The 18,869-nt window shown below is 40.8% G+C and overlaps 2 protein-coding genes across 2 annotated transcripts in view; one reads left to right on the forward strand and one right to left on the reverse strand.

Annotated features, from left to right (window-relative positions):
- Positions 1-18,869, forward strand: part of LOC127374565 (uncharacterized) — a 323,387-nt gene that overhangs the window by 245,116 nt on the left and 59,402 nt on the right. The window lies entirely within an intron of this gene.
- On the reverse strand, positions 10,932-12,987 carry LOC127374610 (uncharacterized). Its single transcript, XM_051420161.1, has 4 exons — positions 12,669-12,987; positions 12,243-12,441; positions 11,971-12,088; positions 10,932-11,747 (listed from the first exon to the last, which is right to left on the reverse strand). Exons 1-4 carry the CDS (start codon positions 12,725-12,727, stop codon positions 11,380-11,382), a joined length of 744 nt encoding a protein of 247 aa, XP_051276121.1. The 5' UTR covers positions 12,728-12,987; the 3' UTR covers positions 10,932-11,379.

The following is an 18,869-nucleotide window of genomic DNA, read 5'->3' on the forward strand; positions in this document are numbered from 1 at the left end:
TTGTTGTTTTTTCAGTCTATCGACCTCCTACTGCTACAAATGTTTGACAATTTATCAGAAATTCTTAAACAACATGAAGGTAAAGAAGTTACACTTATGGGTGACTTCAACTTAAATTGGCTTGACAAAGCACGCAGGAAAAAGCTCCAGGATATTGCCAAAACATATCAGATGATACAAATGATAAATAAACCCACAAGAATAACAAAATCTACTGGATCTCATTTTTACAAATAAACCAGATGGGATAGCTAAAACATACAACTTGAGTACTGGTTTGTCAGATCATAATTTCACTCTAGCTCCTAGAAAGCTAACTAGATCACGGTATAGGATTCAAATCTCACTGAAAAATAACCCCAATATATCTTTTATTCCAAAAAAAGATCTAGTATTTATTGAAAATGAAATAAAACAAACAAATTGGAATGACACTATGGAAAATAAATCCTGTGAGCAAGCATGCAATGATCTAATGTCAGCTTTTAAAGACATTTCAATAAAATATACAAAAACAATGGCCAGGAAATCCAATGCAAAACAGAGTCTGCCTTGGTTTAATAGCAATCTCTGGGACTTAATGAAAAAAAGAGATGCTTCCCTAAAAAAATCTCTAAAGTCAGGATTGATTACTGATCATCTAATATATATAGGTCTGAGAAATAAAGTCATAATGCAACTTAGAAAGGCAAAAGCAGATTTTTTCCTTGAAATTATTAGAGATGCCAAAGGGAACAGTAAAAGACTATGGAAAAGCATTGACAAACTAACTGGAAAGGAAAAGCCCAAATATGATAGCATACAGCTTAAAATAAATGGAAATATTCAAGATGATAGCCCAGTTGTCGCTACAAATTTTAATAATTATTTTTTAAATTCTGTGCAAACATTGGGACAGAATTTTCCAAAGATCCACCCTCAGCACTCCTTTGTTTGTAACAGTTCTGCCTTTTGTATAACACCAACAAATGATATAAAGGTTGGAAAGGTCCTCTCAACCCTGTCCAATAGCAAAGCAAAAGACAAATATGGTCTTGATACTGCCTCTCTAAAAAATCATAAAGAATCTATAACCTCCGCTTTCACTAAAATAATAAACAAATATATTAATGAGAGGACTTTTCCCTTTACTTTATGACATCACAAAGATGTGAGTATTGTTCTATGACATTACATTCCACATTCCGACGTGACATCACGTTGATGTAGTAATTCTGCTATGACATCACAAACATTTGAGCATTCTGCTATGACATCCAGACATTTCAGAATTCTGCTATAACATCGAATTCTGCATTAAGCTGTGACATCACATTCCGCTATTAAATCACAATTGAAAAAGAGGGAGAAAGACTTGGATCATTTATGGGACATATAAGACAAGACCTGCAGAAGATGATGAATTTAAAGTCTACTTTTTTTCATAAAAACCTAGTACGTAACATGAATGTTATAACTAATGTACAATGACACTGATGGGAGCCATTCTGTTACATAGTGTCTACTTTTGCTTTTAAAGGTCCAGTATGTAGAATTGCATGGCATCTTGCGGTGTAGTTGCAGATTGCAACTCTGTTGCTTCACCTTCCCCTTGCAAGGGCAAACTGCAATGGCTGAAAAACTTGTGAAAATTGCAAACACTCCCAACCTAAACCAGTCCTTGGTTTGTCCCTTTTGGGCTAATGTAGAAACATGGCAGAATCCATGGGCGGCATTTGTAGATGAAAACTTCAATCTAAGGTCACAAAAGTATGTCAATAACTGTATGAAGGTTATTATACACTACTGAGATCAGACATATGAATATTATGTTCCATTCTGCCATTAGATCCTCCTAATAGTTACATACTGGACCTTTCACTAACAAAGACCACGCCAATGGCTGTATGGAATAAGGAACATTTTATTACGTTATGAATCAATATTGAATACTGGGTGGGAAAGGGTCGAGGGATGGAAGGATGAAAGGATGATGGGGTAGGGGTCGAGGGATGGGGGACAGGGTCGAGGGTTGAGGGATGAGGGGGTATAGGAAGGACGGGTTAGGGTTGATAGAAAGGGAGAAAAGCTGGTAGGATAGGTGGATGGAGGGAGGAGTTCGGCGAGATGGTCAGGAGGAACAGAGTGGGTGTTGAGACGCTGAGTGGGGGAACCGTCTCGTATCTCTTCATGAGCCCCCAAAGAAACTTCAGCAAGACAGGTGTGCGTGAGCGTTTTTGATGGTGGAAGATTTAATTTTAAGGATGGAATGGGTGAACGAGATGAAGCTAGAGAGTGTCATGACGTCGAGAGAAGGGAACGGAAGACTATTGGTGGCATGGAAGGTTTTAAAGCAATTCCATCCGGTCATGTATGATGAAAGTGTGAGGGGAGCGACGCTGTTCAGGATGGCATCTTGCGAAATGTTGACAAGGTTTTGCATCTGGGGAGTCAGTTGTAGACCGTGGCTGAAAACGGAGGGACTGGAGTCGGGAGAGCATCGGAGGCTGGTGCCAGTTGCTTGAATTGCCATGGATGTGAGAGGCTCGGATGATGAAATGGTGTTGGACCGGAACTAAGGTGATCTTCCTTACGAACTGCATTATGTCTAGGCATTGTGAATGTCCCTTGTTTATGATGTTGACGACGGCGCTGTTATCGGAGTGGACGGTGATGATTTTCTTTGACCATTTGTGGCCCCAAAGAATAGCTGCGATGATGACAGGGTACATTTCGTGAATTGAGGAGGAAGAGGAAAACCACTTTCCGCTGAAGTAGCCGCCGAAGCCAACTGAAGGAGCTGCATCTGTGAAAAGCGGGATGTCTTGTGATGAAGTTATGTGTATGTCGTAGAAGAAAGAGATGCCGTTCCATGACGAGAGGAACTGGTGCCATAATTTTAGCTCCATTTTGCATGCTTCGTCCAGTGTGACGTTGTTGTGGAGAGATGGGACGGAGGATGCTATGGAAAGCAGGTGTGACAAGAAGGATCGGCCTTGGGGGATGATGCGGATGGCGTAGTTTAGGTGACCGAGCAGAGAGAGAAGTTGACGCTTAGTGCATGAGGAGGCCAGGAGGTAATTTGAAATGAGTAAGGAAATCCGGTGTACTTTTTCGGTGGGCAAAGATGCTTGGAGTGAAACGGAATCGAGGGTAATGCCAAGAAATTCCAGGGCTGTGCTGGGGCCCTCCAATTTTTCTGGGGAGAGGGGGACTTCAAGTTCATTGAAAGTGGAGATCAGGGTGTGTAGACCGAGGATGGCGTGACTGTGAGGAAGTCGTCTAAGAGATGGATGACATACGGGAGTTTGTGCTTGTTAAGCAAGATCCAGCAGAGTGCTTCGGATAATGAGTCGAATATTTTCAGGCTGCTTCTGCACCCAAAGGTCAGGCGCACGGCGAAGTAGTATGCGCCCTTCCACTGAATGCCAAAGAGAAGCCAGTAGTCTTGATGGATGGGAAGGACTTTAAATGCGCTGGGGATTGCTTTGTCCAACCAGGCTCCTTGACCGGCTACGCTGATGAGGGAGATAGCGTGGTCGATCGTTGCGTAGTGCATAGAAAAATCTGGGCTAGGAATTAGGCTATTGATGCTCGGGACTGGGGAGCTGTGGGGGGATGAGAGGTCTATGATCATTCTCTTTTTTCCTAAATATTTCCTGGTGGCGATGCCGATAGGACTGATCCTGAATGTGGGGAATGGCGGATTGGGAAACGGAAATCAATCACAAAAGAGTCTTTGATTTCTTTGTCCAATAGTTTGTCGACTATGTCAGGCTGGGAGGTGGCTGACTGCAAGTTTTGGCATGTGTAGGATGACTCTGGCATGACGTGTAGACCTGGGTGTGTGAATCCTTGAATGAAGTAGTTAACGAACTGACGATCTGGGTGATTGTTTAAGGCAGTGGTGAGAGCGTTGATGTTAATGGGTGTATTGAGATACTTACATAAGCTGTGCTTGGCGGGGTTATGCTGACAGGTGGATCTTGCGTGGGCTCCGCCGCAACAAGAGCAGGTATGTAGGAAGCGGCAACTAGATGCTTTGCAACCAAGGTCATTAAAATTGTTACAGACCAACAGGGAAGGCTGAACAAATTATGTTGCGGTACAGTGAAAATGAGAGGGTGAATTCTACGGCGGTGAGTTCTTTGGATCGGGTGGACAGGGGTTGCTTGAGCTCGATTGGACCGAGTGCAGTTTGCAGTTCTCTGGGTATATGAGGGTTGTGTGTGGACGGATGTATTAGATGTGCAAGATCGACATAGTTACCGGCGAGAATCTGTTGTCTGAGAGTGGGTGACACCGGGGATGGACGGGAGGATATGACTGGACGTGCTGGAGGCAAAGCGGTGGCTAGAGTGAAGTTGTTATGCGTAGTGGGATAGGTGGGAAAAGCCCAGGATCCGGCTATGGGGGGAGCTGTGGAAAAAACAAATGCGTTAAGTGGAGGAAAAGGAACACCGGCTATGTATGGGTTGTGGGGAGGGTAGGGAGAGACAGGAGGAAGGTGGCTGATGGTGTTGCTGTGTGCCGTTGTTATAGGCACCCTCTGTGTGGCTGAGGCGGTTGGAGGAGGAATGGGAGGGGCGGGGGTAGCCAAAGAAGGTGGGACATGGAAATTAGGAATGAAAGAGGAAGGGATGCTGGGATGGAGGGATGCATGTGCTCGGGTTGTTTGAGAAGTGTGGGGTAAGGGAGAAGATGTATGAGGAGCAGGAAAGGCAGGTGCTGGGTTCAATACAACCTGGCCCTCTGGGAGGGCTGACGAGGGAGGCTGGGCTGTGGGGTGTGTCATGACATAATCGGCGCTGCCGCGGGCGCGACACTGGGGACCCGGAAGTGGCGGTGGAGTTCTGAGCGGTGGGATGGTTCTCTGCTCAGAGTCCGTGAGGAGTTGGAAAAGTTTTGCCTTATTGTCAGAGCAGTGGAAGGTTATTTTTGCTGGATGAGGGCGTGCTTCAGGCGAACGACCGTCTACTTGGATATGTTTGGTGCCGAGGGACGATCGGCAAGATGGCGAGGTGAGGCCGTATCGCGGAGGCTTCGCCCGGAGCGGCTGGAGGAAGGAGTGCCGGTCAGACGCCGGACACGAGGTCTTCCCCTGGAGTGGTTGTGGGGCGAAGGCCCGATGATGTTGGAGCCGTCGGTGGACAGAGGCTGAGAGCGCCTGACGGCGTGGATGGTTGAGCAGGGCTGGGATGGCTGACGAGGAGGGGTCGCGGGTGAAGGAGAGGACTCGGAGATTTCGTCGAATAGTTCGCTGTCTTAAGGATAAGTTAGTTATCCATGATTTCAGGTATTAACGTTAGTTTTGTTTTCGTGTTGTTTCTGACGCAAGTAATATAGAATATGAGTCAAGGAGGGAGTGAACGGACAAGGTGTGCTTAAGTATGTTTTTTGAGCGGAAATGAGGAGAGTTCGGGGCGTGGTCTTTGTTCCCGAACTTAGTTATGAAACTCCATTTAATACTTAGGTATATAATAATAATGTTTTTTGCGAGAACATTTTAAAAACATTACTTTGTTCCGCTCTGACATCACATGGATGTAAGAATTCTGCTATGACATCAAAATCATTACAGCATTCCACTATGACATCACAAAGATGTGAGCATTTTGCTATGACATCACAAAGATGTGAGATTTCCCTTTTATTTTATCTTCCTTTTTCAAGAACTTCCCCAAAGGGATGAAAAAATTTGGGTGTAACATTCCTTTTTCCATTCTCCATCCCAGATTTCAACCAAAAAAGAAAATACCCCTCTCTCTCAAAAAACCCATTTTTCCCCCCTCAACATTATCCCCCACCCCCTATCTTATAACTATAAAACATATCTTCTCCCTTTATTTTTCATATTTTTTTTTTTTCCTCTCTTTTGACATCACATTTTGCATTCCGTTATGACACAACGATATGAGAATTTTGTTATGACATCACAAAGATGTAAGTATTCCGCTGAGACATCACAAAGCCATGAGCATTCCGCTATTACATCAAAATTCCTATATGACATCACAAAGATGTGAGCATTGTTCTATGACATCACATTCCACATTCCGCTGTGACAACACATTGATGTAAGAATTCTGCTATGACATCACAAACATTTGAGCATTCCGCTATGACATCACAAACATTTCAGCATTTTGCTCTAACATCAAATTCTGCATTCAGCTGTGACATCACGTTCCGCTATGACATCAAATTTGAAAAAGTGGGGGCGAAAGACTTGGATCATTTATGGGACATATAAGACAAGACCTGCAGAAGTTGATGAATTTAAAGTTGAAAATTGCAAACACTCCCAACGTAAACCAGTCCTTGGTTTGTCCCTTTTGGGCTAATGTAGAAACATGGCTCAAGCTATGGGCGGTATTTGCAGATGAATAAAGTTCAATCTAAGGGTCACAAAAGTATAACAATAACTGTATGAAGGTTATTATACACTACTGAGATCAGACATATGAATATTATGTTACATTCTGCCATTAGATCGTCCTAAATGTTACATACTGGACATTTAAAACTTAGAGCAAAACAAAGTAAGGTATTTAAAATGTTCTCGTAAAAAACATTATTGTATACCTGACATCACATGGATGTAAGAATTCTGCTATGATATCACAAACATTATAGCATTCCGTATGACATCACAAAGATGTGCACATTCTGCTATGACATCACAAAGATGTAAGTATTCCGCTGTGACATCAAAAAGCCATGAGCATTCCGCTACTACATCAAAATTCCTATTTGACATCACAAAGATGTGAGCATTGTTCCATGACATCACATTCCATATTCTGCTGTGACATCACATTGATGTAAGAATTCTGCTATGACATCACATACATTTGAGCATTCACTATGACATCACAAACATTTCAGCATTCTGCTATAACATTGAATTTTGCATTCGGCTGTGACATCACAAAAATGTGCGCATTTTCCTCTAACATTGAATTCTGCATTCGGCTGTGACATCACATTCTGCTATGACATCACAATTGAAAAAGAGGGAGAAAGACTTGGCTCATTTATGGGACATATAAGACAAGAACTGCAGAAGATGATGAATTTGAAGTTGACTTTTTTTTAATAAAAATCTAGTATGTAACATGAATGTTATATATAATGTACAATAACACTGATGGGAGCCATTCTGTTCTAGTTTCTACTTTGGCTTTGAAAGGTCCAGTATGTAGGATTAAGTGGCATCTTGCGGTGTAGTTGCAGTTTGCAACTCTGTTGCTTCACCTTGCCCTTGCAAGGTCTAACTGCAATGGCTGAAAAACTTGTGAAAATTGCAAATTGCGAACATTTTAAAAACATTAATTTGTTTTGCTCTGACATCACATGGATGTAAGAATTCTGCTATGACATCACAAACATTACATCATTCCGCTATGACAACACAAAGATGTGAGTATTACGCTGACATCACAAGTTCCATATGACATCACAAAGATGTGAGCATTCTGCTATGACATCACAAAGATGTGAGCATTCCACTGTGATGCGATCTGCATTCTGCAGTGACTTCACAAATGGATGTGAGAATTTGGCTATGACATTACATACCACATTCTGCATTTCGCTGTGACAGCACGATCAGCTATGACATCAAATTTGAAAAAGTGGGCAAAAGACTTGGATCATTTATGGGACATATAAGTAAGTAAGTAAAACTTTATTTATATAGCACCTTTTTGACACAGAGATCCAACGTGCTTTCCAAACAACAAATAATAAAACATAACACACAAAAACATAAACACAGAGAGCATGTAAAAACAAACAAAGGAAGATAAAACAAAAGGGAGGGATAAATTAAAAGAGACACAACAGATGAGAAAACAAACAGGGAGAACTATAAAAAGGCTTGCCTGTAGAGGTGGGTTTGAGCAGCCACTTAAAACAGTCCACAGATTCAGTGAATCTAAGTGATTGGGGAAGACTATTCGACAATGTTGGGGCTAAAACAGCGAAGGCACGGTCACCTTTAGATTTACAGGTAGAGCGTGGAATGGATAAAAGGCCGAGATTTGAGGAGCGGAGTGGCCGAGGAGTGGAATGAAGAAAAAGGAGATCTGAAATGTAACTGGGGGCAAGGTCATGAAGTGCCTTATATGTAATCAGTAAGATCTTATGATTGATTCTGAATTTTACAGGAAGCCAATGAAGGGATGCAAGACCAGGAGTAATGTGGGACCGACGGCTGGTTCTGGTTAAAAATCTGGCGGCTGCATTTTGTACTAACTGTAAACGACTTAACGAAGCCTGACTGAGGCACGTGTAGAGGGAGTTACAGCAATGTAGACGGGAGAAAATTAAGCTGTGAATTAATTGTTCCAGATCACTGGAGGACAGGAATCTTTAGATTTTTGCTACGTTTCGTAGCTGCAGGAAACAGGACTGCAGTTTTGTGACATGAAGATCAAATGTCATATGCTGGTCGAACATGATACCCAGATTCTTAGCACTGGGTTTGATATTAGTGCGTAATGGACCAAGAAACTGATCAACTGCAGTGACAAATTTATCAGGGCCAAATAAAATGATTTCAGTTTCATCCAGATTTAAGTGGAGAAAATTTAGAGACATCCAGTCTTTGGTGGCAGCTAAACTCTCATGGAGAGAGGACAGTTGATTCAGGTTATTGGGTTTCGCAGAAAAGTAGATCTGTGTATCATCCGCATAACACTGGTATGACATGTCATTGAAGTGGCTGAACAAATGACCCAGAGGAAGCATGTACAAGGAGAACAGAACTGGACCAAGAACCGACCCCTGAGGGACACCACACAGCAGGGGAGCGGAAGAGGAAACATGATTATTAATGCAGACATTAAAGACTCAATTAGTCAAGTAGGAATTAAACCAATTTAAGGCTGTACCAGAAATGCCAACCCAGTTCTGTAATGTATCCAGTAAAATGGCATGATCAATGGTATCAAAGGCTGCAGTCAGATCAAGAAGAATAAGGATGGAGCTTTCACCTTTGTCAGCATGCATAAGAATGTCATTAGAAACTCTCAGTAATGCTGTCTCGGTGCTATGTTTTTGGTGAAAACTAGATTGGAATTTGTCAAAGATTCTATGACCTTCTACCAGCTTCAGGAGCTGGTCCGCGACAATCTTTTCAAGGATTTTAGATAAAAAGGGAAGTTTGGAGATAGGTCTATAGTTTTCTAACTGGTCCGGATTGAGAGAGGGTTTTTTAAGAAGTGGCTGAACACTGGAACTTTTAAAGAGGTCAGGTACGGACCCTGATGTGAGAGAGGAATTGATGATACAACATCAGGCTAGGACCTAAGACAGGGAGTATAGTTTTTAAAAATGTTGTAGGAACTATGTCACAGGGACTGGAGGAGGGACGCATCTTATCGACAGTTTTTGAAAGGATCTGTAGAGAGATCGGAGGAAAATCAGACAGTAAAATAGGACGACTAAACGTTGCAGGGGGAAGAACAGTTAGAGGAAAATGAGACCTTATAGCATCGATCATGCCAATGAAAAAAAACAGGAATTTTTTTTTAAGATGTCAGTATTCCGCTGCGACAGCACAAAGACATCAGCATTGCGCTATTACATCAAAATTCCTATATGACATCACAAAGATGTCAGTATTGCGCTGTGACAGCACAAAGACATGAGCATTTCGCTATTACATCAAAATTCATATATGATATCACAAAGATGTGAGCATTCCTCTGTGATATCATAATCTGCATTCTGCAGTGACTTCACAAATGGATGTGAGAATCCGGCTATGACATCACATTCCACATTCAGCTAACACATCACAATTGAATGTGTTCATTCCACTATGATGTAACAATTGGAAGTGTGCATTCCGCTGTGGCATCACATTCTGCATTCTGCAATGATGTCACAAAGATGTGAGCATTCCTCTAGGACATCACATTCCACATTCCGCAGTGACATCACAAATATTTCAGCATTCACTATGACATCACAGTGAGAGAGTGATGAGCAAATACCTTAAATCCCTAGCTGGAGCCTACAGGTGCATTTTGAGGTTGAGCTGTTGTTTTTCAGCCACAACAGTTTGCCCTTGGAAGGTGACGGTGAAGTTGTAACTGCAACTACACCACAAGATGCCACTAAATCCTACATACTGGACCTTTAAAAGTAAAAATAGACACTATGGAGAACTTTAAATTCATAATCTTCGACAGGTATTGTCTTATATGTCCCATAAATGATCCAAGTCTTTCTCCCAAATGACTGCTATCGGAGGCTAATTAACATTTGAGAATGCGGTCCATCTGTTCTGTAACAGAGTATCATCACTAAAGGATGTAATACAGGAAAGGTGTCCCAAAGCACCCCATATGTTCCTTTTGCCCAGAGTGGATACTTACAAGGCAGTGAGCCAGGAAAAAGAATGTTATTTGTTCAATAAGAGGGGCATTTAATTAAATTTTGATTTTATTCACAGAAATGGTTCAACATAGCTAAAAAATTGCTTAAAATAAAACCCATAGATTTGGTTTCATTATTAGGAACTGGAGAAAAGGATGTCATTATTTGGAGAGCGTGTTTTCTATAGCTCTCTAGGGTATCACGGATGAGTCATCAGGCAATATTTATGGTTAGCCCAAAAAAAGAAAACACTATACACGCTTTTTTTAAGGGGGTGATGGCTTTATTTTAGGTTAGTTTTCATCCACATAAACCTGCATGAAGGGATTAAAATCTGGATGTATATACTCCACAATAAACTAGAAAGATTATATGTCTCTTGCCACAAATTCACACAGTCCCATCATATGAGAAAATATCAGGCAAACGTGACCTCTGAGCTGTTCTGCCAAGAAACATTTTCACACCATAAACATTTGCATTTTAAACCTTAGTGACATTCTAATAGGCTTCCCAATTGGGAAGATTACAACTTTAATTGATTGCACTTGACCTCTGTTCATGCCAAAGCTGTTGAAAATAATTTCTTCGGCTGTATATTCAGTATGTTTTCCAGTCTTGTATAAAGTACTTGAAAGCGATACTTGAGTAAAAGTATAAGTATCTTACCAGAAGATGACTTTGGTAGAAGTTAAAGTCGCCTTTTAAAATATTACTTGAGTAAAAGTCTTAAAGTACCTGACATTTAGTGTACTCAAGTATCAAAAGTAATTGTCTGATATAAAATGTACTTAAGTATTAAAAGTAAAAGTAAAAGTATTTTAAAAAAAGTGAGCGGTTAGAATTTTGATTATGAAATTTATTGTGGCTTCCTTACAGTGAAAGCATAATATCCAGGCACAGGAGAAAGAGGCTTGAACTTTTTCAACTTTAAAAATTAAACTTCTGCCATCATCAATGGTGACTAGCTCTCTCTCTCAACCTCCACATCTTTCAACTGGCATGAAGTTATTAACTGAAACTGAAAAGGTGTCTGTTCATCTTCAGAAGAAGTTGGTTTTCAAAGTTGCGAGAATTCAGTCTCGCTCTTCTTGGACTGAAGACAAGTCCTGCAATGCTGAAGAGCCTTTCACAGGCCGCTGAGGCAGGTAGAGGAGTGTTCAGCTTCACGGAAAGCTTGCACACCGCTGGGAAGGATTTCAGCAAGTCCATGTGATCGGCTGAACATGCGAGGTATCCATCCAGTTGTTTGGCACCATCTTGCGCTTGAGACGACAGCAGGGCAGAGAAAAAGTCATCGTCATCAGACGAACTGGACCTGTTGGCATCTGCTAGCTGAAGGGAGGGTTCTTCGATGTGATGTCTGATGTAGTCAATTCCTGAAATAGTGACAATGAAAATCTAAATTATAGATCTAATGCAACTCTCTAACATGTTATGATCCTAAATTTATGTTTTAATTTAAGGTTTGTTATTTTAATTTTATGTACTACCCATGCATCCATAATTCAAGATTTATTTATTAGTAACCACAGATAAATTTGTTGTAAGGAAAGATTCAAAATATACACTTATTTTTTCACTATCCCCATGATGTCTTACCTGTTTTGATTGTGGATTCATCCTTTGTCCACGTTGTACGGAATTTTGGAAGTAGAATTGCAGCTGCAATTAACTCAGGGTCGCCTGACATGTGGCCAAAACAGTTCTTGATTCCCACCTGCAAGGCAAGTTTATTTGTATAGCACATTTCAGCAACAAGCACTGACACAAAGTGCCAAAGTAACACATTTTGAAAAGGACATTTGAATATAATTTAAATTAATCATTAAAGAGTTAAGACAATATAAAATAAATTCAAGAATAAAAGTTACCTGTAAAGCATCCACCAGAGGCTTGCAGTACTTTAGTGGCAACTTGACTCTGTCAAGTTTGATGGTCAGCAGGTTGATGGTTGGAAGCAGCCATCCCATCATGGCATTTGCTTCTGCTTGCAAGATGTTGGTTGCCTGCGCAACTGGGCTCATGACAGCGGCATACTCTGTGAGGAAGGCAAGTTCAGCTGGACTGAACCTGTGATGAAAACAAAGACACAACACCATTGTTTATAATAACACTAAAACCATTTCATTGGATTCAACAAAATTGCTGGATGAATAATTAAGTAAAATGGATCAATGATAAGTGGAAGTTCGGACACAATGTTAAACTTCTCATTGTCCAAAAAAGGATTGGAAAAATAAATAGTAAGACTTCATGTTCAATTATGATGAATTAAAACATACATAATTCTTACTTACATTTGAACCTTTAAAATGGTGCAGATGCCTCTGATGGCCCCCTCTCCCTTATCTTTCATTATTCTCAGCAGTCTTTCCACTGCCAGGAACAAGGAGTTCTACCTTGTACCATTTGGGCGCAGCAGCTGGAGGGAGCAAGCATCTTCAACAGTTTCTGCTGCAAGGGTGGATCTTCCACATTTGTTCCAAAGTGCATTACACTTGCCAAATGTTGAACGGTACACTTTCTTGTACGCCTCATTGGATGTTGCTTTCATGGCATCAACTGTAGCTATTAGGTTGAGTAGGTGACAAGCACAGCGCTGGTGCTGTGGGAGCTGGAACTCTAAACCATCATCTTCATTCAGGAGCGCTGACACGTCAACAAACTCCACTTCTTCATCCCCTTCTTGATCCTCTTCATCCTCTCCTCGTTGAGATGCATTATCAGGATCACCATCACTTCCGACTGCATTGTTGTTCTCATCTTCACCAAAAACTTGGAAAGCTTTTATGAAGTTGGAGCCGTTGTCGGTTGTTGTTCGCATAGTCTTCCCCCGAATTTCAAACTCGGAGTGGATGTCATTCAGGGCGCTTGCCAACACATCAAATGTGTGCGAACCTCTCAGTTGTTTACAGGCTAGGGCTGCTGAGCATCTTTTGAGACTGTTGGGGTCAATCCAATGGCCAGTAACGCCAATGAAGCTCCGCCTTCTGGCAGACCAGCAGTCAGTAGTGGTGGCGATATGGTCGACTCCCCTCATGGCCTCAGTCACCGCCTTCTTCATTCCCATGGAGGCATCATCAGTCATGGAGCACAGGGTCAGCCGTGATATAATTTTTGCATTAGGCTGCAGTTCCTTCACAAAATCTCGAAATGGTTGTTGTTCAAAAACATGGAATGGCTGGAGCCCTTGCACCACATACTTCAGGATGGCTTTGTCAATGGACCTCTGAGACACAGTCCTGGTGTTCACCAGTGTGGTCTGCTTAATGGTAGAGGTGTTGGGAAGAGTCTCAGGAGCCCTTTTTCTCTTTCTTGATGTCAGCTCTTCATATTTTTTGAGGTGGCCTACATGCTTTCTCTGAAACAGTGAGAGAAAGACATTTTATAAGCAAAACAACTTAAGCTACAGGGTTTAAAAGTTACTCAACAATAACAGTCAAATGACCATTATTTGATATTATCTTTACCTAATTGCAAGAATTATAAACACTCATGGAAGCCCAACCCTACCACCTAGTCACTAACACTATTAAGTTAACTCGGACTTAAATTCATTGCTGTTGTTAGTGTTGTGTAGCCTGGACTGTATTTGTGTTAACTGGTCGTTTGTCTCCTGTTTGTTACTAGCTTACCTACAAAAAAAATTCACCAATTCGTTGTGTGGCAATAAAAGCACTTTGACTTTGATCAATATGCAAGCCTACATTCACAATATATATAACATTAGCCTGACAATAGCCGATAACAGTTGAGTTTTGAGGTAATTAATTCAAAGCAAATCTCAAGTTTAATAAAATGCATTGTGCTTTTGAAGACGTGAGTAATCCTGAACGCTCCTCTGTAAACTGCCATTAATTAGCCTACAGTGGTCTAAAAAAATTCCTCCACTGGTGTAACGCTAATTTACCTAAGGAAATATTAGGCTATACCAGAAACCGTTATTAACCATTTCAGTATTATGGACATGTCTTCAAGAGTTTTGTGTTGAATTAACTCGGAGGAAAAATCATTGGTGTTGTTAAATATCTGCACATTGGCTAATCCGAAAAGTTAACTAGCACACGTTAGCCAGGCTATCACATTGGCCAGATATCTGAACAGGCTTATGATAACTAATTCGTGTTAAATAACGTTGAAATTATGGCTTCATTGAATAAAAATTAATTTAACCTACCTCGATGTGCTTCTTCAGGTTGGACGGGGAGTTTTTGAATGCCAATATTTCAGTGACTCTCGGTAGGCATAACAGGCACTTAATCCGGTAGGAAGAATCTTTCACTCCAACGTAAGAAAATATTTCTTGCAAATACGGCCACGGGTGTGTAACGTTATCTTCATTATCTTCGTCACCACCACGGAGTTCACCAAGTTCGCCACTGTAGTCGAGATGCTCCTCATCTGCTACCGGAGTGGTAACGTTAGCAGCAGAGCCTGCAGCAGGTGCTTCCATGATGGCATCAATAATGTGACATGCCCGGACAAGCGGGACTACTTCTTCTTCGCGCTACGTCACCAACTCAAATTTCTTCTGATTTTAATTTGTAGTAACGAGTAACTAAGATGGTTAGGAGAAATGTATCGGAGTAAAAGTACATATTTTATTTAAGAAATGTAGTGGAGTAAAAGTGAAAGTTGTCAGAAATATAAATAATGAAGTAAAGTACAGATATGTGAAATTTCTACTTAAGTACTTGTACTTCGTTACATTACAACACTGATGTTTTCTCAGAAATGGTTTGGAAATATTTTGTCATTGGGCCATTTTCAATATTTTATGAATAGATTATTTGACTGGCAGCAGGTTAAACCTCTATAGAAGACAGAAATAAAGTAATAAGTGCAAAGTCCTGATGTGATATAAAGACTGATCTCTCTGTCACAGTATCAGAAAAAACTATACATTATCAACTGTATCTATTGCATAGAGTAAGATTTTATTTTATTTTTCAAGCAAATAATTACTGGTCTGCTTGCAGGAGTAGTCTCTTGATATTCAGTGTTAGAAGGACTCTGCAGTATCGTCAGGTATAAGCTAAAATTGCCAGAAACATCATTGTCAGCACTACAATGACATTGTTTGACATAACCCACTCTACAAGGAATTGTATCTTTGAAATGTCAGTGTCAAACAAACTGTCAACATGTTTGTCTTGTAGCCAACACCCCCCCAAAAAAAAAACAAACAAACAAAAAAAAACAAAAAACAACATGTTATTAGATAAACAAAATAATGGAACATGTGGGTAAGTGAGCACTTGAGGGTACAAACAACATAATTATCAGGTTAAAACTGAGAATTTTCAACCATTTACAGACCACAGAAGGATTGATTGGCTGAACAGCATCACAGTTTTCAATATGAGGGATTGCTTGGGAGTGTTGCAGGGAGTGCAAGATTGTGACGGGAACTTCGTATTGAATGGTAGGTGAGTCTGATCCTCAGGGAATTAAAATACAGTGGGTACGGAAAGTATTCAGACCCCTTTAAATTTTTCACTCTTTGTTTCTTTGCAGCCATTTGCTAAAATCAAAAAAGTTCATTTTATTTCTCATTAATGAACACTCAGCACCCCATCTTGACAGAAAAAAACAGAAATGTAGAAATTTTTGCAAATTTATTAAAAAAGAAAAACTGAAATATCACATGGTCATAAGTATTCAGACCCTTTGCTCAGTATTGAGTAGAAGCACCCTTTTGAGCTACTACAGCCATGAGTCTTCTTGGGAATGATGCAACAAGTTTTTCACACCTGGATTTGGGGATCCTCTGCCATTCTTCCTTGCAGATCCTCTCCAGTTCTGTCAGGTTGGATGGTGAACGTTGGTGGACAGCCATTTTCAGATCTCTCCAGAGATGCTCAATTGGGTTTAGGTCAGGGCTCTGGCTGGGCCAGTCAAGAATGGTCACAGAGTTGTTCCAAAGCCACTCCTTTGTTATTTTAGCTATGTGCTTAGGGTTATTGTCTTGTGGAAGGTGAACCTTCTGCCCAGTCTGAGGTCCTGAGCACTCTGGAAGAGGTTTTCTTCCAGGATATCTCTGTATTTGGCCACATTCATCTTTCCTTCAGTTGCAACCAGTCGTCCTGTCCCTGCAGCTGAAAAACACCCCCATAGCCTGATGCTGCCACCACCATGTTTCACTGTTGGGATTGTATTGGGCAGGTGATGAGCAGTGCCTGGTTCTCTCCACACATACCGCTTAGAATTAACACCAAAAAGTTCAATCTTGGTCTCATCAGACCAGAGAATCATATTTCTCATAGTCTTCATGTGTTTTTTGGCAAACTCTATGCTGGCTTTCATATGTCTTGAACTGAGGAGAGGCTTCCGTCGGGCCACTCTGCCATAAAGCCCCGACTGGTGGAGGGCTGCAGTGATAGTTGACTTTGTGGAACTTTCTCCCATGTCCCTACTGCATCTCTGGAGCTCAGCCACAGTGATCTTTGGGTTCTTCTTTACCTCTCTCACCAAGGCTCTTCTCCCACGATTGCTCAGTTTGGCTGGAAGGCCAGGTCTAGGAAGAGTTCTGGTCGTCCCAAACTTCTTCCATTTAAGGATTATGGAGGCCACTGTGCTCTTAGGAACCTTGAGTGCTGCAAAAATTCTTTTGTAACCTTGGCCAGATCTGTGCCTTGCCACAATTCTGTCTCTGAGCTCCTTGGGCAGTTGCTTCGACCTCATGATTCTCATTTGCTCTGACATGCACTGTGAGCTGTAAGGTCTTATATAGACAGGTGTGTGCCTTTCCTAATCAATTCCAATCAGTTTAATTAAACACAGTTGGACTCCAATGAAGGAGCAGAACCACCTCAAGGAGGATCAGAAGAAATGGACAGCATGTGAGTTAAATATGAGCGTCACAGCAAAGGGTCTGAATACTTATGACCATGTGATATTTGTTTTTCTTTTTTAATAAATAATAATAATCTACATTTCTGTTTTTTTCTGTCAAGATGGGGTGCTGAGTGTACATTAATGAGAAATAAAATTAACTTTTTTGATTTTAGCAAATGGCTGCAATGAAACAAAGAGTGAAAAATTTAAAGGAGTCTGAATATTTTCCGTACCCACTGTACTTGTGGGGCTTTTAGCTTGATCTTTGATCTAAAATGCAGGACATTCACTTCATGGCAATAAAAACCTTTCATGAGACAATGTAGGACAATGGGACAGAATATATTTACGGGAAGGGAGAATACATTCTTAAGCTTTAAGAGGTGGCAAGAATGCCAGCTGTAGAACTTTTCCAGGAACTCTTTTCCAACCTTGTTGGCCTGAAACATTTAGCTTCAGAAAAAAACAAAATGTTTAGTTTACAGATTTTTACTAGACATACGTTTTCCCACTGGACATATGTAAAAACTCCCAAGGGGGACTTATAGATGAAGACAACCATCTTTTGTCCACCAACTACTTGCAGCAAAGATTTCAAATTAACTAAAATAGGAAACAATTTCAGTTTATCTGAAAGGAGAAACAATGGCTATATGTCCTCTGATCTCAAATCAATATAAAACAAGACTAAAACCATCTACAGCCATTGTGAGGCTGTTCAGCTAAATGCTAACATTGCCATGCTAACATGGTCACAATGACAATGCTAACATGCTGATATTAAGCAGGCATAATGTTTGTTAGTTAGTATGCTAGCATTTGCTAATTAGCATTAGACACAAAGAACATTTGAGGTTGATAGGAATGACCTCAGTCTTGCAGGCATTTGGTCATTAACAGTCATTATCCTGAGGAAGTGCTGAATATGAAAAGTCAGGGGTTCACCAGTGTTTGCAACAAATTTCACAGCAATCTATCCACAAGTTGTTGAGATATTTTAGTCTGGTCCAAATTGCTGGACTGACAGAACAACCAACAGACCGACATTGCCAGTAGGGTTTTAGTGTGCTAACCAGAATAGAGGTAATATGTGGTTCACAGGCTTTTTCTCTGCTTGAGACTTTATAGACATCTCTCTGCATAAGGTAGAGGCCCTGTTTTGTGAAACCACAGATCAAGCTAGTGCAACCAACATTTATTATTTACCACTTGAAACTCAACTTGAAATTCATTCCTGGTAACAAAGCTTGCCATTCATCCTCTACAACATTCACTGCTGTCTCTCTCTCTTATATAATAATAAATTAAACTTGAGTGACTGGTTTGTATCCACATGTAACAATGGAGGAGGAAGTAACCTTTTCTGCACACATTCAGTGAGGAAACATGATTGGACAGCAATATGCTTCCTGCAATAAACATGCCTAGAAAACAAGCAAGTGTTTAATAAGGACATCATTGGAAAAACATGCCTGGTAATTTCCATTTGAGCTAGGGCATGAGAAATCCAATGTCAGTGCACACTGGAGTTGCCTTTTTATGTCAGCTACAAACATAATTCATGTATAAAAATGCTCTACAAGCATTTGTTACTGAAACATCACAGCTCATTCCACTGATTAACTTGACTTTAGATGGCATATGGTTTCAGACCACTGAAC

Source organism: Dicentrarchus labrax, unplaced genomic scaffold (genome assembly GCF_905237075.1).
Source record: "Dicentrarchus labrax unplaced genomic scaffold, dlabrax2021, whole genome shotgun sequence".
Lineage (NCBI taxonomy): Eukaryota > Metazoa > Chordata > Actinopteri > Moronidae > Dicentrarchus > Dicentrarchus labrax.